The 23,044-nt window shown below is 31.1% G+C and overlaps 2 protein-coding genes across 2 annotated transcripts; one reads left to right on the top strand and one right to left on the bottom strand.

The window, feature by feature from the left end:
• Positions 1–7,380: 7,380 nt before the first annotated feature.
• On the top strand, positions 7,381–15,961 carry FAAH (fatty acid amide hydrolase). Its single transcript, XM_028077698.2, has 21 exons — positions 7,381–7,619; positions 7,716–7,854; positions 7,975–8,084; positions 8,269–8,329; positions 8,584–8,771; positions 8,868–8,997; positions 9,218–9,295; positions 9,389–9,536; positions 10,287–10,399; positions 10,485–10,560; positions 11,621–11,692; positions 11,854–11,905; positions 12,566–12,646; positions 12,727–12,810; positions 12,889–12,992; positions 13,148–13,240; positions 13,577–13,645; positions 14,203–14,267; positions 15,085–15,146; positions 15,497–15,592; positions 15,709–15,961. The coding sequence occupies exons 2-21, from the start codon at positions 7,776–7,778 to the stop codon at positions 15,769–15,771; spliced, it is 1,824 nt and encodes a 607-aa protein (XP_027933499.2). The 5' UTR covers positions 7,381–7,619; positions 7,716–7,775; the 3' UTR covers positions 15,772–15,961.
• An 875-nt stretch (positions 15,962–16,836) lies between these two features.
• On the bottom strand, positions 16,837–22,729 carry LOC114187288 (Phosphoglycerate mutase family protein). Its single transcript, XM_028075499.2, has 10 exons — positions 22,550–22,729; positions 22,031–22,107; positions 21,771–21,878; positions 21,558–21,637; positions 20,459–20,624; positions 18,937–19,011; positions 18,711–18,799; positions 17,432–17,551; positions 17,085–17,126; positions 16,837–17,007 (listed from the first exon to the last, which is right to left on the bottom strand). Exons 1-10 carry the CDS (start codon positions 22,674–22,676, stop codon positions 16,995–16,997), a joined length of 897 nt encoding a protein of 298 aa, XP_027931300.1. The 5' UTR covers positions 22,677–22,729; the 3' UTR covers positions 16,837–16,994.
• Positions 22,730–23,044: the final 315 nt, after the last annotated feature.

The raw sequence follows: 23,044 nt of genomic DNA, 5'->3' as shown, positions 1-23,044 counted from the left end.
TTATACAGGTATAACTCACTTGGATTGTTTATAATTAGAGTTGTGTGCCTTGTAAGGCTGGCATCTTATTAGTCAAATTACATCTATCTTCTCCACGAAAACTCTATTATTATAATTTCTACGTTTCATACTTATTGATGGTTAGTCTTCTCTCTCTATCTTAATATAATTAACATTTTAAAATTTTAAAGTCTAATTATTTTATCTCAATTATACTTTTATTTATTATTACTATATATAGTAGTCATTGTTGACTAGTAAATATCGTTTAACATTCTTTTGGTGCAGAAATTTTAAAAATATGAGTATGCTATATTTCGTAATATTATTATATAATATCTTAGTTAAATTCTCACTTATTTTCCTTATTTTATAGTAAAACATTTTCCTTATTTTTGTTAAACACCAAATAAAATAGGAGAGAAAATACTACATAAAAGTATTTTTTTGTCTGAATATACTAGTGATTTTTATATATTAAATACTTTTTATGTACGTAGATTAACATAATAATGATGAGGTAAGAGTGTGTCCATGATGAATGTCCACGTTAGGTGAAACCTAGTGAATTTAGTAGACATGCACCTAAATTGGAGAAATAGGAGCTACTCCAGTGTACCAAAAACCTAGGTATATAAAATTGCATGTTAACATCAATTTTTTAACATGAGGAATGATATTTTCTCCTCAAAGAAGTGTATATTTTTTAGTTACTTTATAAATGTTAATAAATAAATAATTATGTTTTCTTCCATATTTTTATATTTATTTTTCATTTCAAATAAGTCTCTACATATTCTTATTAAAATATAATTATTTTTTTATATGTTAAGTAAATTGTATTTTAATAATAACACACAGAAACTAGATTACATTTTAATAGTAACATGTAAAGATTTACTCCCAGAAAAGATTAATGTAAAAAAAAAATTGCTTTCAAGAATATTATTAATTTATTTAAAACTATTATCACTGCTATAGAAAAAATCGAGTTTAGTTATATTATTAAAATTAATGAAGTTACAGTATTGAGAGAACTAAAAGGCAAAATTAATCACCAAAAGTCTCTGAATGTGAATAATAGGTATTAGAAGGGATGAATGCAAATATTACTTGTATATAGAAATTTCCTTCGTATTTTTTTCATGAGGTGAGATATGTTTTTGTTTGCAGAGGCCTATATCATGTACTGAGAACAATGTTTTTAGAATTTTGGTGGTTACAGTGTGGTGCACATGGTGCTTCCACCACGGAGGAGTATGCTATTTCTTGGATACAACTTGCGACTGTAATCATTTGTCAATTTATTTATAAGAAGAATAACACTTTACCGTTTCCAAGGCAATTATTTGAAGCAGTTTACATTTTGTGTCAGCTTATTTCCCATTTTATCCTTTATATAATATTATATTCTTTAAATAATATATAAATGTAGTCGTTGTCCCAAAAAAATTTAGAGAAAAGAGAAAAATATATTGAGAATGAATCGATATGATTTGGAAAATTTATGTATATTTGAGTAAAAAATTCTTAGGTTTAACTTTTGATTAGTCTATATTTTTTACAAAAATATCAGGTCTTTAAATTTTAAGTCATCTCAATTAGGTTAAATATATTTTTAGGGATGATTCACTGAACGAGCGAAGATGATTGCCAGAGAAGTTTATATGTTTGCTGAGAAAAAGAAAAAGATTTTATATGTGAAATTAGCGTTTAAGAATTTGAATTCAAAATGTGTGGATGTGTGGTCTAGTAGAGTTATGGTTTAGCTACAATTTTGTGTAGGTGAGTGGAGTCTAAATTCTTTACTGTTGTTTTGGTGCTATCATCTGTTGTGTCTTCAAAAGATATTGATGTTAGTATTTTAAAAAATCTCTTTAATATATTTCAAAACATCGATATAAGTGTCCATCAATGTATTTTGAAGACACAATAGATGGTCAACACAACAAATAATCTAAATTCAAGTGAATGGTCAAATATAATTTATTGGACAATAGAAGGATGACATAACTACGTTCATTTGACATTATTTTTATAATGGGAGAGTGAAAAATAATGTTTCAAATGTATGTAAATGCGTGTCACATTATATTTTCTCTAATCTATTAGAGTAATTGTCAGTGGTGAAAATATTTTTATTGAATGATATTAATTAGTTTAAGAATGTGATACAAAATGTGTGATTAAGATAAACTAACTTCATAATGTATTCCTTTAGAAATAATATTAGTTTATTTGAAAGATTTTGTGTTATCTTAGGTTTGAGATTATCATATTTTATACAAAAGTAGATGATGTTTTAGATAAGAGTATTTAAAATTCAACTAGAAAATATGTAGTTACACTCTACGTGGTATTCATTATTTTTTCTAACTATTTTTTATTTTTTTAAAGGAAAATAAGTTTTTGACTACTAAATTTTGACAACTTTTTCTTACAACTTTAGGTATAATTTTTTAAGTGGTTTTCCATTTTTTTAAGTGGTTTTATTTTTCCAAATGAGTCTAAGTCTCACATTGGCTAGAAATGAGAAAGTAGAGCATATATAAGAATAAAAGACTCATAAACTCATTGCCTTAAGGTTTTGAGTTGAGAGTAATGTCAATATCCTATGTGGTTGGACTCAGGTCTCATTGGTATTGTATCTCCCCAGTGAAACCCCCTCCCTATAAACCTAACAAATATTCCAAAACCACTTAGATAATGTCATCCCAATGTTGTAAAAGAAAGTTGTCCAAATTTAATATCAAAATATTATCGTTCTTTTTAAATCTAAATGTTGAGAGTTAATGAATTTGTGTATAAGATGATAAATTAAATTCATCTAATTAAAGTCAAAATTATGGGGATGAATTTGTGTAAACTTAGAATTAAATATTAAATCGGGTAGTTATGTTTAAAGTTTGAACTTGAAATTTTGTAGATCAATGGTGGACTGAAGAATTCTTTCCTAACAAATTACTGTGATGTCATCATACTTGAAAACATAAACCGCAAAACATACTTGGCTTCAAAATATGCACCTAGACTTTGATAGAAGGAAATCTATTTTCTACACCTAGTCTAGGTTTTTTTTACTAAAAGTTTATAGATTCAATTTTGAGTAAAGTTTAAGTTCACAGGCTAAATTTATAAAAACAAATCAATCCTTACTTCTCTATTATGGTTATTATTTTGATAAAATTAAAATGTAATATATATTTAAAGACAATTAAATAACTACCAAAGTGGAATTTAAACACTTATTTGCCTTTGAAAACAAATGTTAAAAACCATTACAAAATAGACAGTTAAACAATTATTACATGAAATATTGGTAAATCGTGCTTTCAAATATATTTTTAATAAAAAAAAAAACTGTTTCCTATTTTTAAAATGTAATAATGAAACTATGTTTCAAATGGAGAAAAAACTGTTCTATGATATGCCCTCCCTTTGTATCTATACTTTTTTTTCTAATTTGTAGGTATTTTAGTCAATTTCTTAAAAGCTATCAAAAAATATAAAGACCCTTAAACATTCAAAAGGATGTGGAAAATTTGATCGTGGTTTACAAATAAGTCCTTTACGTTATCATCTAAATACAATTTAACTTATATACATGTGGACTAGATTGTGTTTTAATAACATACAGAAATTTATATATATATATATATATATATATATATCAATATAAAATAAAAAAAATATTTGTCAACAATTTGCTTTAATTTAAATATTAAATTAAACCTGTTATAAATTTTAAAGAATAAATTAGTAAAATTTTATTTATCTCTCTGTGGAATTAAGTTAGTCTGAAGTGAACTTAACACATATCATATACATGAAAAAAAAAAAATAGAGTGTTCACATTTTTTCTTAAGAAAGAAGAAGTTAACAGTGGTGTGTTTCCCTTTGAAGAGGGCACTGTTGTTTGTTATGGGTGTTGGCATTATCTAGAGTGATGGTAGGCCACACTAATTCAATAGTCTCACTTCCACTCTCTATCCTGAAGTCAAAGTCGTTATCAATGTGTGGTGGATCCCATTTTAACCAAACAATTGAAAAAAATTGGTTTATTGGTGATTGAAAAATAAAGGGTTAGGTTATGACCAAATTAGCAACTATATAATATTCATCTTTAATGTAAGTATTTTCTTTTAATACAATCATTACGTGTAGCAATCAAATTATTAATTTCCCTTCATTTTTTGTGAAAATGTTATGAATATATACTAAATTTATCTTTTCTATTTACATCTTTTAACATCAATTAAGCACATACTTATAAAAAAACAAGAATGTTTCAGTCATATAAATAATATAGCTTTTCCGTTTATGTTTTCCAAAGAGGAGTGATATCAAATTTTCACGCATTATTTACTGCTGTAAAAGGAAATCATCATATTTGTTAATAGATGAAATGAAAAAAAAAAAAACATCAAAATTGAAGCCAGGTTCATGAAAAAAATTGTTGCTAAGTTTTTTTTAAACTAAATAAATTGCCATTATTTTCAATTTAGTTTGTACAATTAAAACGATCTCTGCTGTATTTAACTTTAAATTTTGGTTGCTAAAGAATTTATATTTTAAATCAACCATTACATATACAACTTACCAATGATTCACAAATCCACGAACAAAATTATATTTTAATTTGATTATTAAATATAAATTCCTTGCATTTTAGGGACAATGTCAATATCTGGAAGCAAATGGAATGACAAATATGGAACCTTGCGTGTCAAGCTTATCAACGTGATAATTAGCAACATACAGAGACTTCTGATGTCGACAAAATCCAAACACTTCGATCAGATAAGTTAGTTAGACTAAAGTTTGGAAAACTACTTAGTGCAATTTTACATTATTAATAATAAAAATATATTATCGACATTTTTTTAAAATAGTTAACATAAAATTACTAAAGAGTAAAATTATTGATTTATTGATTTAGTATCCCAATTTCTTTTGTTAAGTTCAATTTGGTTCCCAATTTTTTTTTTTTAATTTAATATCTCAATTATTTAAAAGATTCAATTTGATCATATATATTAAATTGGAGTTAATACTAGTTCGTATAGACACATGTCAAGCCATAAATTTTTAATTTTTCTAAATTAGAAAAAAAATTAATTTAATTTTTTTTTTCAAAAAATTATAAACTGTCACGTGTTAATTTATTATCGTGCCACATGACAAAATCATGACACGTAGCAATAATAATAATTGTTTTCAATTTAGTCCTCTATTTAAATTTTTGGTTCAATTTAGTACTTTGGTTCTTTAAAACAATCCAATTTTGTCATTTCCAATATGAGAACAAATTAGTAACTAAGTTTAATTATAACTTATTTATACATGTTAAAATAATTGTTTTGAATTTATACATCAAATCACTGTACCTAAATATTTAAATTATTTTATTTTTTACAAGTGTAAAAAATTTAAGGTGTAAAAAATTACAAAAGTAAAAAATGTAAAAAATAAAATAATTTAAGTATTTAGGTGAAATGATTTGATGTATATATTAAAAAAATTTATTGTAACATGTATATATAAGTTGTAACTAAACTTATTTACTAATTTGGTCTCAACTTGAAGAGGACAAAATTTGATGTTTTAAAGAATGTGATACTAAATTAAACCCAAAATTTAAATAGAGGAAAGAATTGAAAGTAATTATTATCATTACCACGTGTCATGATTGTAAGCTGTCACGTCGCACGATGGTAAACTAACACGTGACAAATTTATAATTTTGTGAAAAAAAAAATTAAAATTTTAAAAAAATTAAAAAAATTAAAAATTTCACAGCTTGAAACATGTCCTGTATAGTGATGTCAACGGAGCGGGTAGGGTACGAGTAGTAGTTCCCCCGTACCCTACCCACTGGATAAATATCCGCCCCGTATCCATACCCATATCCGTCAGGTATCCGTTATGCGGGTATCCGCCTATTTTTTTCATATCCGCGGGTATCCACGGGTACCCACGGGTATTTATAAAATTATTTAAAAAATAAATATTTAATCATAGATTCAAACAAAATAAAATAAAATACATCATTGTCATAAATTTTAAATAATGTTCAAATAAACTCAAGTTTATACAAGTCCAAATAATTATAAAAGTAGATATAAAATGACGTTCAACACAATGAAAATTTTTTAATTAGTGTTTTGATAAAAAATTTCACTTTCTCCAATTGATTCCTAAAAAATAAACAAATAATAAACCTTAATTGTCACATGCCAAGTATTCTTATTTTGATTTCATCATTTGACAACAGGCATAGTCATTGTCTATATAGGATTTGATGTATATGTCCAATTTCAAATAAAGGAAAGAGAAGAATGTCGAGGGGTGTACTTAAAAGAAAACAATATACCAATACTTTTGAAGTTTGAAAAATGAAGACATAAGACTAGATGTGCAACTTAGAAAAAATTAGGCCAAAATGTTTTTTACTAATATATATATATATATATATATATATATATATATATGAGAGTACTTTTGTGAATTAAAGATTAGCGGGTACGGGTATCCACGGGTACGGATACTATGATACCCGTATCCGCCCCGTTAATATGCGGGTATCAAAAATATCCGTACCCACGGGTAACGGGTATCCATTTTTAATATCCGTTTCCTACCCGTTGCGGGTTTTATCGGCGGATACCCGCGGGTACGGATTTTTTTGACATTCCTAGTCCCGTACGGTATTAACTTCAATTCAATGGAGAGGACCAAATGTTGAAATCCTTTTAAATAATTGAAGTACTAAATTAAACAAACCAAAAATATGATCACCAAATGGAATCTAACAAAAAAATTGGGGTACCAAATCAATAATTATATCAATTACTAAATTTATTATGTTAATTTATGGATTTTTCATACAAATATTATATTTACGACTAAGTTTGTAAAATTCAATTAATACAATTTTAAAAAATATTTAAGGACAAATATTTGAATACGTCTATAAAGTATAATTATAAAGCCTTACACAAGTTTGTACTACTTTAAAATTAAGGAATTTCAATTTTTAGTTTCAATAGATTTTATTTTTTATTAAGTGAAATTTGACATTGTTTTTTATTTTTCAAAAAATTATAAATTATAAATTTTGATTTTGATTTATGATTTTTTTTCTTAAAATTTGAAATTTCCAATATTTTTTTCCTAATAATAGTACCTATCTCACTGAAATTCCTAATATCTAATTTTTTTACTTGCTGATGTTATATTTGAAATACTGAATTGACTTTTGTTTAACATAATGCACTGATAAAATAAATAAAAAGAACACAATTATTTTCTCGGGATTAAATTTATATATCTGAGTTAATTATAAATTAATTAAGAATTTATCTCAGTGTTTGCAACAGTCTGAGCCAAGGTATAAGACTTTAATGCAGCAGAAGACAAGGTCAGAGAGTTTGTTGGTTTCACCAACTGTGAGAGAGATTTGAATGTGGAAGGTGATTTTTGCGATAAGAGCATTTATGGAACATCATCCACATGATAGCGACACATGGCCGGATTCTCAGAACCATCGAAGCTTCCCAACAAATGAGAAGCGTTAGAATCACTTTGTTAACTTCATCGCTCAAATAACAAATTGCTAGGTTTCCCCCTGCGATTTCAATTTCCAACTTCGTTTTTCGCTTTCGTGATTTCTTCTCCTGGTGATTAGAATTTACTTCTGTTATTTTATTTTTAAGGTCTAAATTCAGTTAAGAAGTTGAAAGGAGAGGATCGTCAGTGTTTTGAAATATCTGAAAATGGGAAAAAAACGTGTAATGTTGCCAGCCAAGGACGTTGACTTGTCCTCAGTTAAGTACCAACGTGAAATAGTTCAAGGTAATTTAGCTTGTTTATTCTGCAATCAAGTTGAATTTTCAGTTTCTACTACTATTTCTACTACTAACATCTGATTCAATTTTTCTTTGCTCTCTTTTGTTTGTTTGTTTATTTTTTCAGCTCCTCATTTGACTGGATTTATTTTTAGATTGTTTGTGAGGATACTAGAAGCTCCGCTGATCGGCCCTATCATAATTGATGTTTTGAAAAAGCAAAATAAAATTGAGGAGGTTTGTGTTTTGTAGCTGAAATTAGTGACTAATGTATATTCATACGTCTCACAGTTAACGGTGCTTTTGTTTCAGTTTGTCATTATTGTCTATGAACAATACTTGAGTTGAGAATGCTGGGCAGTAGCATAACAAATTGACTAAATGTTGTACGTCTTTCTTTTTTTTATTATTATTATGACAGATATTGCAGCACACCGTGATACCCGAGGAGCCCATGTTTAAGCCTGAATATCCACCTCAAGGTGGCTCCCTCTCCTCCTCTATGAATGCATTGCTTCTTTTCAATATTGCAGTCTCAGTATAATTATACGCTAGATTGCAGGCTGGTTGATCTGTTGGATTTACTAAAATGTGAAGTTCTTTGATGAGAATGGGATAGGAGGAACAAAATTCCCTTAGATAATGGATATTAGTCCTTGTGTCAAATTATTTGCATTGCATTTGATGACTCTTGCTTATAATATAACCTGCCTTGATGTTTGTGATGTTACTTTAGAAGCGGAGTCTGGTGTTGTTGTCCTTGAAGAAGATGGGAGACCTGAAGATCGAGTTATGTCTGCCTTGCAGTGTCTTCCACATTATGATGTTGCTGAATTATGGGAAAGTTCACATGCATCCTTTCGGTACTGGAAAATACGTGACTATGCTCATGCTTTTCGATCTAGAAAAGTAACCCCATCCATGGTATTCACCTTTTGTTGGTATCAACTGAGTACAATTTTGTCTTCTCTTTATTCAAATTAAATTGTAAAATGAAACAATTTCACTTTGAATTTATAGGTTGCTGAGCGCATCATCTCCATTATAGAGGAGAATGGAAGAAGTAAACCTCCTATACCACTGTTGATATCCTTTGTGGCTGCAGAAATCCGAGAGCAGGCCGCAGCATCTACTCAGAGGTTTGAAGCAGGTAATCCTGTATGATTCTAATGTTTATGTGATGAACATGAATGAATGAAAGGTGAAGGAGGAAATTGCATATACGTTCCACTATGCTTTCTCTTTCTAGCTTGATTGTTGTGTTGTGCAGTTTGTTTGACATGTGGTTCCTACTACTTGTATTTTCAATTTCCTGGCTTTGTTCAGACACACAATTATACAAGTTACGTTCTTGGACTTTGATAATGTAGGAAATCCATTATCGATATTGGATGGAATTTTTATGGCCATCAAAGATGACATTGATTGTTATCCTCATCCATCTAAGGGTAAGTATATCCCGTCTAAGGGCACGTATATCTTGCACAATATTTTGTCCAGTAATTGAAAAAAGCCTTGCAATTTTCTTTTGACGATGACAGGTGCATCAACATGGATGCATGAGGTGCGCACTGTAAAGAAGGATGCAGTTTGTGTTTCAAAACTGCGTAGCTGCGGTGTCATATTCGTAGGGAAAGCAAATATGCATGAGTTTGGAATGGGCACAACAGGAAATAATCCTAATTATGGGTATGTTTATAATATATTGTTAATTTAAATATGATGTCCCTATCAACATAATTATCTCTTGTTCTACCTAATATATTTACAGGTTTTAAATTTAGTCCATTCTTCCTTCTTTCCATATCAGGAGACAAGTAAATATATTAACAAATGTCTTTGTGTTGTCATTCACTTCACTTGTTTTTCATCTTTTTTATTTGAAACTTAAGAACCATTATTGAAAGACACAAAATGTGATATGTCAATATGATAGACTTCTGCCCATAACAAAGTTGTGTCAATTATCATATAAAGATGTAGAAGAGTAGCCTGGTATTGCACCCTCGTGTAAAATGTAGAGAGCTTGAGTAAGGGGATATGCCAACGTGACAGTTACAAGCATATAAGGAGTCTGTTGAAGGGACTAAAAGGAAGGAAGGGAGCGGGGTTGGGTTGGTAAACAGGAACTGAGTGTGGAAATAGGCGTGAGGTTAAAGGTCTGTCAAATGACCTGAATTGTCTTTTCTTCTTTGATTTCTGTTGTTTCTTTCTCAGTTTTATGCAATTACTGTGCCTTATTCCCTAGTTATGTGAATTGAGAAGAAGTTTCTATCACAAGGACACGTGTCAAAGACCTCTAGGAAGTAAAGGAGAGTTTTCCGCACCATTATTTCCCCTGAATCTCTTAACCTTGAAAACTGAACTGTTTGGTTTGCTTCTTGTGTTCATCAGAATCAATCTCTGACAATTACTCAACTAATTTTTCGTGATTTGCAGAACTGCAAGAAATCCTCATGCACCTGATAGGTATACTGGTGGGTCTTCTTCAGGTCCAGCTGCAATTGTTGCTTCTGGAATATGTTCTGCTGCATTGGGAACTGATGGTGGAGGTTGTACAAATCTAATGTATTAAACTAATTTTTTGGCTCTATCTTTTGTATGTAATTAATTTTTAAAGTTTTTGAAAAATGGCAGGTTCAATCCGTATTCCTTCTTCCCTTTGTGGTGTGGTGGGATTGAAGACAACATATGGGCGGACAACCATGGAAGGGTAATTTATTGTACTTTTATGATGGGTCAATCATTATTAGTTCTTGTGTAGTATTTGCTCCTTAAAAAAGTTTTTCTTTTTGTACTTTTGTACCACATTGTAGCAAAAATTATGATTTGTGATCCTATTCTTACTAGTTGGGGTTAGGATTTTGACCATTTCCTATATGAAATGAAATTACTATTTTCTCACTGGGCATTCACATCAAAAGACAAGACCCTGAGAAGTTTGGTAAAGGGAGAAGAAAACCATGGTTGAAAACTTAGTTAACAAGATATTGAAGAAACTCCTTTATGACTAATTGAAGAAAGTCTGTTGTATTGGACTTAAAATACATGAACCAAATATCTCATGACTGAGGGAAAAAAATCAGTAGTTAAATTTCTTTGAAAATACTTTTGTTTCCGTCTTAGCTTATTTATTCAATGTACCATCAGATGGTGATGGTATGAAAGTATCTTACTTTATCAGTTTATCTGAATGACTAAAATCTAAGTGACTGAAGGCTCTGCCAGTTATTTGAGTTTACTGGTCAATATTCATTATAATATAGGGCAATTAGTCTGGTCTTCCAAGTGGTGAAGAAACTCTTTTTTGTTTGGATTTTTCTTCCTTTTGTGGTGGTTCTGCTTTTTATTGGCAGGCATTGTAATATAATGCAATTCTATAGTTTCTATGAAATTTTCATTTTCTTGACTCTATTACAAGGCATTAGTGGAGAATAGATATCGTGAAAGCAGGTTCTACCGATGTTAGCAACATTTTTCTATCTTTCAATATTGAACCGGATGCATTTTCTTGTCGCACTCGCTCAAGAGTCTTTAAAATCATTTGATCCTCTCATTTGTTTAGCTAATTTCAAAAGGAAACATGCCTGAATAGTATGAAGTCTCCAAAATTTTGATGTGCCAGAGTTTGTGGAATTCACTATTCCGTTGGTTAGAATTAAAAAAGATATAGAAACAAATTATTTAGTTGTGCTAGAAAACAACTGAAGTGTTTGGCTAGCTAAATTTGTAATTTATGGAGCTTTCATCCTGTTTTTTGGTTTTATTTACAGGTCATTATGTGATTCTGGGACTGTGGAAATTATTGGTCCCATTGCTTCATCAGTGGAGGACGTCATGCTAGTGTATGCAATGCATACTTCTCGCATTCTCTTTTATGCTTCCTTTTTCAGACTAACACGTATTTGGTTTAGTAATTCAGTTGTTGATATCGAGTATAAAACCCTTGTCAGTATGGCTTGATTTTTGAAGATATATAACAGATCTTTTGGTCCTAATGATTCAGGTATGCGGCAATGTTGGGGGCATCACCAGCAAATAGAATCAGTTTAAGACCGGTAAATTTTGTTGTTGTTGGAAAATTGCCTTAATTATGGTCACCCTAAGCCTGCCTTATTATGGCCTCTTTGGGCTGCCTTAACTGGAACCTCAAGTACACTAATTGCCTGAAGATGTGACCAATTTAGTTCTTATAAAGCTTGGACAATTCTCATCTCAAAAACTCGTTTTATTGAGTTGAATTAGGTCACAAGACTAAATTCAAGAATGAACTACATAGCTGATGTTGTGGATTGAGTTAGTCTCTTTGAAGTAATTTTTCATTAAATAACGCATAGTAGTTCTTGGAAAAATCCCTTAACAAAAGTTAGTAAAAAGAAAAACTATGATTGAACTTTGGAACATGGACCTCAGTCATTTAAAAGCACTAACTGAAAAGCGGATGTATCAAACCTACGAGAATAGATTGACATTTGGCAATTTCTCTGTCCCAGGCATAACCAAGTAAGCCCGTAACTATAATAACATAGTACGCTCCCCTTGTACTACTACTCTTTCAAAATCATATGGTCTCTTTTATTCCTCTAATTCTATGTTATGGATGTGTAAATGACATACAAAGTAATAAACAAACTCTTGAGTCAGTTATTCTATACTTTATTCTCTATACAAAATTTTGCCATTACTTAGTTTGACGCATACTTTTGTGTTGGTTGTAGTCACCACCTTGTTTGCCAACTCTGTCATCCAGTGACTATTCAAATGCCTTGGGATCTTTAAGAATAGGGAAGTACACTCCGGTAATTGCCTTATCCTTTCCAATAGGTTTTGTGCAGTTTTATGTGACATACTTCTAAATAATATATTTATTCTTGTGAAGTGGTTTAACGACGTGCATTCAACTGAAATATCTGATAAATGCGAGGATGCACTTAATCTGCTGTCAAAGGAGCATGGTTGTGAAGTAAGTTCATCATTCTATCATGTGATGCACTAGCATGGTAGATTTAAACAGCGCTAAGTACTGTATATTTATTTGAAGATGATAGAAATCGTTATACCGGAGCTTCTTGAGATGCGAACTGCTCATGTCGTTTCCATTGGCTCTGAATGCTTGTGTTCGCTGAATCCTGATTGTGCGGACGGGTATGTTTGAATATATACTGAAACCTAGTACTGGTAATTTCATTTTGTAGTCCAATTGCTAAAAGACACCTTCTGATCTGTTATTAAAAGTCGTTAATATTTGGCTGTTGCTATGAAAGTTTATTGTGGTTTACTCTATTTCTTTACTTCCATAGGAAATGTGCAAAATTGGCATATGATACTCGGACAAGTTTGGCACTTTTTCGGTCATTTACAGCAGCAGATTATGTTGCTGCTCAATGTATTAGGTGAGACAAGACTTTATATAAATATGACAATCTTATGACCTTGGAAAATGATATGTTACAATAGTAACAATATCTTGACATCCTTTTCGTATACAAGTACTTGAAGACATGTTATAATAATATAATAATATAGATGTTTAAATAAACAAGATAATTTTTAAATGTTATATTATTATACCATTATAATAAAGTTGTCAAGTAATTGTATCTTAAATAAAGGGTGTCAAAGTATCATTTTTCAATCTTTTAAATTAATTACCATCACAGCAGATTGAGCAATGTAAACCATACTAAAAATGTGTTTGTAGATTCTAAAATTTATGGTAAATGTTTCAGACGAAGGCATATGTATTACCACATGGAGATTTTCAAGAAAGTGGATGTCATAGTAACTCCGACCACTGGGTATGTATAACATGGTAGAGTTCTCCTTAGTGTAAAGGGCACCTGCACTTTACCAAATTCAGTTCAGTTGATCTAAAGCGGGTTTGCTTTCTTTTATAATTATTTAAATGGTTTGGGAATTAGTATTTTACAATATTGATAACAGTGTATATGCTTGATGGCATTATTGGTATGATTATAGATGTATTTTCATAATAGCATAAAGTTCTACTTATTTTTTTTTTATAGATAAATGAAAAGACACTTGAACCCACGACTTCTGTGTTCTTCTTTTCTATTTTTTCCACCAAGTCATATGTTTCTTCCATCCAAGAAAGAAAAAGATTGAAAGACAAACGGTCCTATCAAATGTGATCGTCTCTGGTCTGTTCTATTAGTAACAGCTCTTATGGGTTATTTATTGATAATTTTGGGGAGGATGGGACTGAAAAACAAAGATCATTGACATGGAAATTTTAAAAAGTTCAACATCTTATTTTGGATGTAAGGTTTTGTTGTTTTGGCTGAAATACTTGATATGGAAGTACTGCACCTGAACTGTCTTTTGTTTATAACAGCATGACAGCACCCATAATACCTCCTAGTGCTCTTAAAAGTGGTGAAACAGATATGCAGACTACAGGTAATCAATTAGCGTTACCTTTAAGTCGCAGCTTCATGATACTTTTTCTTCTGAAATGATTTCCATTGCAGCATTGTAATTAACTTTATATCAGATATCACACACTGTTACAGTGTCATAATATAAAGGACAGTGCAAATTTATAAGCACTTTTGGTGTTCTCTTGTTAAAATTAATGTTTCCGGTAACTAATGATTACCTTAAATGAGTTAGGACACTTTAATTTTTATTAGAAAACTGTATCAGAAGTATATAAAATTACACTGAAGTTTTGTAATTAAGTTTTTTAATCTAACACTGACATGTGGATGATTTTCTAACATTACATAGAGCCTTCATTAACAATGACCCTGAATTAAAAAAAAAATGTATTCTTTATTATTTAATTTGAGAGCTTAATATAATAATATAAAGAATTTATCTAAGTATTGCCCGAAGTAAATTTCTCCGTTGATACAACATGAGTGAGTGATCTTTGAACTTGTAGATAAAAAAAATCAAAGTGTCACCAACTATAGCCGTAAGACTTTGAATCCATAAACTATTTTATCAGGAGTAGAAGAAGGTTCAATGTTGGTGGCAATTATTTACACTGAACATTTGGTACTCCAGTTGAGCAGACCTTAGTACAAAACATGTTTAAAATTTTTGGGATTGGGTTTGTATTAAGACAATGGTCTCTTGATTCATTTTTCCTTATTAGAACAAAATCATTCAAGACCGGTCGAAGTAAAGTGTCATGCCATGATTACGACTACTCTGCATATTATGTAATAACTTTTCTCTTTACATGTGTTAACTCAGTTTTCTTTTTCAGCTAACCTTATGCAGTTCGTTGTTCCTGCAAATCTTCTGGGGTTCCCTGCCATTTCTGTCCCGGTGAGTGTCTGTCATGAATAATGTTTGTTATTTTGTTATGAAGTTAAAGGCCATTATTATAGTTAATTTTGAACAATATTTAGTCAGTTTGGATAAATTTCTGAGCAAGTGTTTATAAGATTAGAAAATAAAACGAATCAACGAAGTATAATGAATTCTGCTCCTTACATTTGTTAAAACCAACTTAATTGAATCAATGCTAAACTCTTGTGTTCTCCATAATAATTTATAAGGACTGTTCTGTAACTACGAAATTTGTATGTCTCAATTGAGAAGTTTCGATAAACTAAAAGTTAATCCAAACTGGAAACTTATCCTATACAGTATAATTGTACCAACTTTTTCTGCAGATTGGTTACGATAAAGAGGGACTTCCAATAGGTTTGCAAATAATGGGTGGACCATGGGCGGAAGCCACTATTCTGCGAGTAGCCTCTGCAGTTGAGGTTCGTACATTTTAATAAGGCCTCCCACTGTTTATATGTGATATATAACTTATTTTTGTCATTCTGCATATTTTATTATGATTTTTTTGGGTTAAAGTTGTTCCTAACTTGTTCAGAAACTCTGCGGCGAGTCGAAGAAAAAGCCCGCATCATATTATGACGTTCTGAAGGCCAACTGAAGCTAAGATGTTGTTGCTGCATACGGTTTATAAGTGGCTGGATTTATTATTTGGGGAATCGGCATCCATTACAGCAAATGCTTTGTGCTTTCATACTCCGGGCATCCGATTTTTCCAAACGATTTATGATTTCATAAGTTCATGGGAAATAATTTATGCAGAGAAGAGTGGTAATAATTTAAAGACAAAATCAAGCATCACTTAAAAAACCATGACTAAAAGTAATATGTCCATTTTATTTCATAATAGTGGAAACACGTGTGTTCTTCCACTTTTTTATCATAATCATTAAAAGAAATAATATAAAAATTAATAATTTTTATAACTTTATTCTAAATATGTAATTAATATTTAAAAAAACAATTATGTAATTTAAAAATTAAAATAGTAAATTAATTGATACTAATAAAGGTAAGCATAATTTTATTATAGTTATAAATTTTAAAAAATAACATAATAAAATAATTTATATTAATAAGAGTAGATATGAGACTATCAGTAATTCTCTTTATTAATAGGCATAAATGTATCCCACAATTATTCATTAATTAGAAGTGACAGTAAATCTAAATTTGTCCATCGACCTAAGCTTTACATTAATATAATAAAATGGATTGATATTTCTTATACGTCAATCCGTTCCAAACCCAGCCTACCAACCCGACATGCTAGAAGCGGGATGATCTAGTTTATCAATAAAATTATGTTTTTTTCAAAAATATCCTTTTTATTTTGTGTTAAAATATACAAATAAGTTATACTATTATAATTTAAATTATTAAACATAATAGAAAATTTTAACATGTATAACTAATTATCTTTTTAACTTAATCGATTCAAGATATTAATTAACTAATTAAAAACTCATATATATAAATTACAACAAAAATTTGGTACTCTAGATGAGGTTAGAACTTTCAAGCTGCCTACTTATGATGGGTCAATAGTAAGTAAGGTTAAAACGGGTCATTTTGTTTCCTCTATCGTTAATTGAGTTATTATTTGTTAACCTACCATAAGTATTTATAATCACAAGCGAACATATACATTCCACGTCACAGTCAATTGTCATAACTCAAGATTCATTTAAGAATGAGTTGGTTGGACAAGTATTCCATAAGCAATTTTAATCATGATTTATGAAATATAAAATACATAAATTTCTACATAACCTTTTAAGCATCCTGAAGGTCTCTTGCCTGAATTGCTGTGGTCAGGGCATCCTATCCTGTCACACTACAAGGTAAGAGATAAATCAAAAAATCTCGACTGATGAAAGGGGGCTCTTAAAATTGTTTAGAACGTATTCATACCCATCAACAATGACTACAGAGCGAAGCTCACAGTTGGCAAAGCTGCAAAGAATTGTTGAAACCAGACAATTATTTCATATCGCTGAACATGTATAGACGCGCCAGTTACATGAACGTCAGCCGATGTTTAAAAATTTAAGGCACCGCATGAAACAGCATACAAGACTGAAAACAACGGGAATGGTGCTTTTTGAACTAATGCAAACAAAACCGGTGGGAACTAAATTGTTGTGAAATCCATGAATAACCAGTATGTTTTCATTTAAAAAGGATTACAACAATCAACTCAGTTCGCTCTAGAGGATGTGGATTACAAATAACTACATGCAAGGCATCGGTGAACTTACAGCTTTGATAATTCCTTCTTCTCCAAGTGATGGCTGTAATTTCCAAAAGCACTCAGAGTGTGAAACAAAAATGCTCTGTGCGTCACAATTGCTATCTCCTTCTCTTTTCTTGTCCCCAACCTGTGATGGATGGAGTGAAAAGTAAAGTGGGGAGTTACACATATGAAGAGATCATGCTGGATGGCAATTTCCAGTTAGATAAAAATCATCGAAGTTATTAGGAAAAAAACAAGAATATAAGGAAAAATTATATAAAGATAACTTTCAATATTAAAAGATATAAAACTTCGTATTTGATGGCATGTTTCTAAAAGGGTATTTGATAGTAAATTCAAGTGACAAAAACATAAAGAGAAAAGCAAAGTTACAGGAAGAAGGAATAATATTTATTGTGCTTTTCATAACAAATTGCATAAATCTTTAAATACCAATAATCACTAGATATACGAATTAATATAGCCAACAATACATCTGCTCCAATAACATAAAATAGTCTGTAAGAAGTTATCTATTCATTTTTCGCAAAAGTGTGATAGACACTAATGATTCCCGTGACAGCCTCTTAGGAGAAGATTCACACATTACTCAGCAGTTTCTATCGACTACTAAAAATACTAGACCTGAAGGCAACATTGATTTCAGGAAAGACAATTTGATCTTATCTTTTTATTATAGAGAAGATATATACTATTCTAGTGCCTAAAAAGTAGGAATATACCAAGTATTAACTATGTAAACATAAGTTCAATTCTACTAATACTGTTCTAGTGTGATTCCCAAATTCAGTATAGCTGAGTAATATTTTACCAATAGATATCGTTCACAATAGGAAGAGAAGGTCAGCTTACTTTTCGAAAAAAGCATGGAATAATCACATGATTCACATCTACTACGCATGACTCTATGCAAATTATTCTCACACAAGTTCAAAGACCCGAAAAGGTAGTCCTCAGATACCTCTAAGACTTGGATATGTTCCTCCAATGTCACGGCTCCAACAACTAAGTGTTCACACAAATAGGGTGTTCTGTCCCGCTTCTAGGTCGTGGTTACTATGCACGATAAGGGAGATAAAGCTTTTTTTTTTTTAATCAGATTCACCTGACTGTAATGTATCATTTGGCAATGTTAAATGTGAATAGCATTATGTTCCGTAGGTTGGATCTAGTGTTCTAGTAGTCATATCTAATCTAGCAGTGGTGGGGTTGAAGGAGTTGGTCAAGCTATTTAAAGCCCCGGGGAAACAAAAAGTATAAAACAACCGGTAACTGAATCGTACCAGTTCATGAACTTCAGCCCTCTAGATGCAATTTCTTCTTTTGTCTCTCTAACATCGGTCTTCCACCAAGTATCCTCATTACTGTCGATCTGAAAAGAAAATAAAAAGTGACTGAGAACAAATTATAATATGCCATAGTTTTGTACAGCGAAAGAATAATGATATCCGTCTTCCATGAAATCATAAACCACAAGGACGCATAACGTGAAAAAGTGTAGTTACTTGCCAGTGAAAAATCAATTGCAGGAAAGAGAGATTGATACTCGCTGATGCTTCTTCTTTTGTCGCAGGGATGAACCCCCTGCATGAGAAAACACATGAAGAAATCTGTAAAGGTTCACATGATGACCTCAATAACAAGCTTAAGGAAGCTTATATAAAAACTAAAAAAATGTACTAATATTGTCTGTAATATAAACATAAAATAGAAATTCTGACAATATTGTGGTGGGGAAAGTAAATGAAGAAGCAACCTTTAACCTTTTTAGTGATTTTACATGAAACCCAGATTCAAATTTAATTTGTGATTTCATATTTTTATACATCAATATCCAATAACCTTGTAAAATAATCTCAATCTTTCATAGAAAAATATCAAAGTTTATTGAACAGGATATTTCACATTTTTATTTCATTGAAGTCTTTATTAGAAATAAAAAAATGAAAAAATCATTTTATTCAATTTGTGTAAACGCCAACTAGCAACACCAGCTAAATGACTAAAGTTTGCCAAGCTTTTCCATCATGTATCAGTATGCCTTAAAATTGTGGCCTTGCTAGAATAAACCTCATCAAATAAACCATCAGAGTGCAAAACAAAAATATAATTAGAATTACCATTTTTTGAAGTGAATTATTTTTGCAAACAAAATTAGACTAGAATAAGATGGGAATAATTTGAAACTTGTGTCTTAAAAGAGTTGTGTAAATTTACACATCTGTGAAAGCAGAGTTATGTGGTAGATTAATTGTTGACTAGCTTACGAAAGAAGCTGACAATTGGGAAAGAAAACAATTTCTACCATGGTAATATGTGACATGGAACTAATAAAAAGAAACATTATTTTATAAAGATAATAATAGAGAGAAACATTATTTATTAGACACCAATGTGAAAACAGCCTCAAGGTTGTTTGCTGTGCTGTCTAAAGTTCAGAGCATCTAAACTTGACATTTGGAACGCAAAGATGTATTGCACTAGGAAAGTCATTGGGGTATGAAGAATTCTGGATAGTTAAGGGTTGTGATCAAGGACAGACTTCGATACCATCTTGAATTTGAGCCATGCCTAACTTAAGCCCTAAAAGTAGTTCATCATGTGAGGATTGGCTAAGCCTTTATAAGCTTTATGTTGGCCATACATCTATAGTCAATATGAGATCTCAATAACAACAACAATAACAGATATAGTATTTGACACATCCATGCATGAAACCAGCCTCAATGTTGTTGGCAATCTGAACTTATTTTCAATGCACTAAAAGCTCAATTTAAATATTCCTCTTCCTCCATCCTTCAATCTCAGTGCCTAACATTAAATGTTGGAATAGTCTATAGACTGGGAAGTGAAAACATTTTGAATTCCTCCCGCCCCCTTTTAGTTACAAGATATCCATTTTTTTGAGACTTGCCAAAGCCGTGAAGGAGAATGAAATTTCGCTGTAGTACATGAATCAATATGATACGTAATTGTCTCCTAGAAGAACGTCTTAATTTATAGAAAAATGTTAGATTGTAAATTCACATACCAGACGTTCCCGACAAAGTTCAACAGCAACAATAGGAGGGCAATTCAGACTCGAAATTGCAGCACGATTGCTGTTTCCTGCATTTTCCACCATAAGAGGTAGCACATCTGTTCTATCTGTGTAACCCTCACCACCTCCAAACACTCCAACAGCAGTTTGTAGTGTCCTAAAACCTTACATATTTTGGCATTTCAGACAATTCATAAGAAAAATATTCCAATATGAAGTACATAAGCCTAGAATATCAAAATATATAACCCAATACAGCCTTATTCAACCAATGCATCCTCATTCACGAAGACAATCCATAACAGGAACAAGTTAGAATAATAATTTCTAGGCTTAATTAAGTTTTAAGTACCTCATAAATTTGCATATTTCCAATTGAGTTTGTAATAAAAGTTTTCTAATGTCCAAAATTCTTTTTATTTCTACTTAAATACCCAACCATTTGATTTTGTTGTTAACGGAATGACATGACCACTTCTTTTATCTTCCGGTCTCCAATTCAATGATCAACTTTATCTTTCCTCTCCAATCTCCTCCAAGACAAAAAAAATTCCCATTTAAAGAGACGGCAATTACATTTTGCCGCAATAATTTCTACCTGGAATACCAGGTCCAAGGATTTGCTGCACATGTTATTATTTAAACGATTAAGTCACACCAATGTTCAAAATGTGCAAATTTAAAGACTGCCGATCTGATGTTGCTTCAAAGTAGTCAGACACAACCATAGTCCACAGTTATCAATCAATAAAAGCTGATCCTGTTGCACAGTGAAGATACAACAAATATAAACACAACACACATTTACATTGCAAAATAGTGCAGTGCTCCCATACCAAAAAAAATTCCCAGAAAACACAGAGGAGGTCTAAGCCAATTAAAAATTAGAAGAAAGAAAAGCATGCCATGCCCACATGACATGGGAAATTTGTGAAAATGAAAAATGAATAATTACCCGATCTTCTGAAGATTTTTTTTGTTTTTGTACAAGAGTTTAGAAATTAAGTATTCTTATATTAATAAAGAGACATATCTCAATCCATATAAAGCATTTGAATCGCACACTAAAGAAGCAAACGCATGTTGCTACCTCAGTAAAGGAGATACTATGACTAGATCAATCTTCTTCATAATCCCAGAATCACGAACATGCTTTCGCAAATTGTCAACCTGTCAGAAGCAAAAAATATTACACATTCATGACAGTAAATAATATTTTCCCTCTCTAAACCACATCATGATTCATGGCATGTAAGCTTCTCCCTTCTGAGAATGTTTCACACAATAAGTTGCGGTGCTTTACCTCTTGCCAGCCTAACGGCGTAATATGAGCATCAAAATATTCAGGTTTCATGTATGCGTCGTAGTTCTTATCTCCCTCCACATTGTGGATCCCCTGTCCGTGCCTGACCTGGACATATGCGTTTTATAAGTAGGTAGTGCCTTAATTTGCATAGTGCAATCTTAAATGTACTTGATAATGAAATATATAACATGTCAGCTTCAAATTCACAAGGGAGACAGTATGTTGACTGAAAACTTGAGTTAAATTCCAATACGAACCAGGTGAATGGTTTTGCAACGGTGCAAAGGAAACACGCATGGACCACCACCACCGCAATCCATAGTCTCTGACAGGCCTAGCAAACATTCACGCACCAGAACAGAACGGGAAGTAAAGCAAAATATATAACATCAGAATCCAAGCGAAAGTCGGAACGACAACATCAAAATTTAAAAAAATAAAAATAATACCGTAATCATTATTTTTCCGAACTAGTAATTCACTAAACAATGAGTTATGCACATGAAATCACGTCGAGAGCAAGAACAATTGCAGGAAATCTAAATTAACATGCAATTCAACAATTATCAGTAGATTGTTACAGTTGAATCAAATCGATAGGTTGCAATCATTCAATTATTTGTATCCTAATTCTCTGATCCTGCTTCGGTAGATCGTCTGTTCTCACACCAAATATACCTAAAAGTGCTTCTCTGACACGCGCAAACTACGGAAAGCAGAATTTGAGTGGCCATTGGAAGAGAAGGAAAAGCGATGTGAGTGAGGAGGTAGCTTACCAGAGAAGCAGAGAGCGGAACGAGGAGAAAGGAGCGGAAATGAGCGGCGACGAAAGCGTAAAGAAGAAGCAAAAGATGGCTTCAACGTTGAGATGCTGCAATTCACACTAACTGTAACTGTGCTCATGCTCTTGCCGCTGACTAGAACAACCTGCTAAATAATATTAGTTTGATCTTCCTTTTCGTGATGTTGATACCAGAGTTATAAACATGTTACACTACACGATAATTTCAATAACTATTCATAAAATACAACACTTTTAAGAGAAAAACGTTAAAATTAAATTAGAGAATAAAACGTTAAAAATAATTAAAATAAAAAGATTTTTCATAATTTATTAAAAATAAAATAAAAATGTAAACAGCATTTTATTTGTATAATATAATAAACATATTACTTCATTAGATTGCATGGTTAAAAATGAGTTAATTGTTGTATTTAAACTATTTTATTATCTTATTAATATTTTTATATTTTAATTAAATAAATAACGG

This window comes from Vigna unguiculata, chromosome 6 (genome assembly GCF_037176805.1).
Source record: "Vigna unguiculata cultivar grain cowpea cultivar isolate G323 ecotype 2 chromosome 6, ASM3717680v1, whole genome shotgun sequence".
In the NCBI taxonomy this organism is placed as follows: Eukaryota; Viridiplantae; Streptophyta; class Magnoliopsida; order Fabales; family Fabaceae; genus Vigna; species Vigna unguiculata.
This window is presented reverse-complemented; position numbering and strand designations above follow the sequence as displayed.

What these genes read in the sequence shown, in the direction of transcription:
- FAAH (XM_028077698.2), top strand. Translation starts at nt 7,776, where the DNA reads ATGGGAAAAAAACGTGTAATGTTGCCAGCCAAGGACGTTGACTTGTCC. An exon ending in CCAACGTGAAATAGTTCAAG is followed by an intron (nt 7,855 to 7,974) that starts GTAATTTAGCTT and finishes TTATTTTTTCAG; the next exon opens with CTCCTCATTTGACTGGATTT. An exon ending in GAGTAGCCTCTGCAGTTGAG is followed by an intron (nt 15,593 to 15,708) that starts GTTCGTACATTT and finishes TAACTTGTTCAG; the next exon opens with AAACTCTGCGGCGAGTCGAA.
- LOC114187288 (XM_028075499.2), bottom strand. Translation starts at nt 22,676, where the DNA reads ATGAGCACAGTTACAGTTAGTGTGAATTGCAGCATCTCAACGTTGAAG. An exon ending in GTTGCAAAACCATTCACCTG is followed by an intron (nt 21,879 to 22,030) that starts GTTCGTATTGGA and finishes GCATATGTCCAG; the next exon opens with GTCAGGCACGGACAGGGGAT. An exon ending in CGCCGTTAGGCTGGCAAGAG is followed by an intron (nt 21,638 to 21,770) that starts GTAAAGCACCGC and finishes TGCTTCTGACAG; the next exon opens with GTTGACAATTTGCGAAAGCA.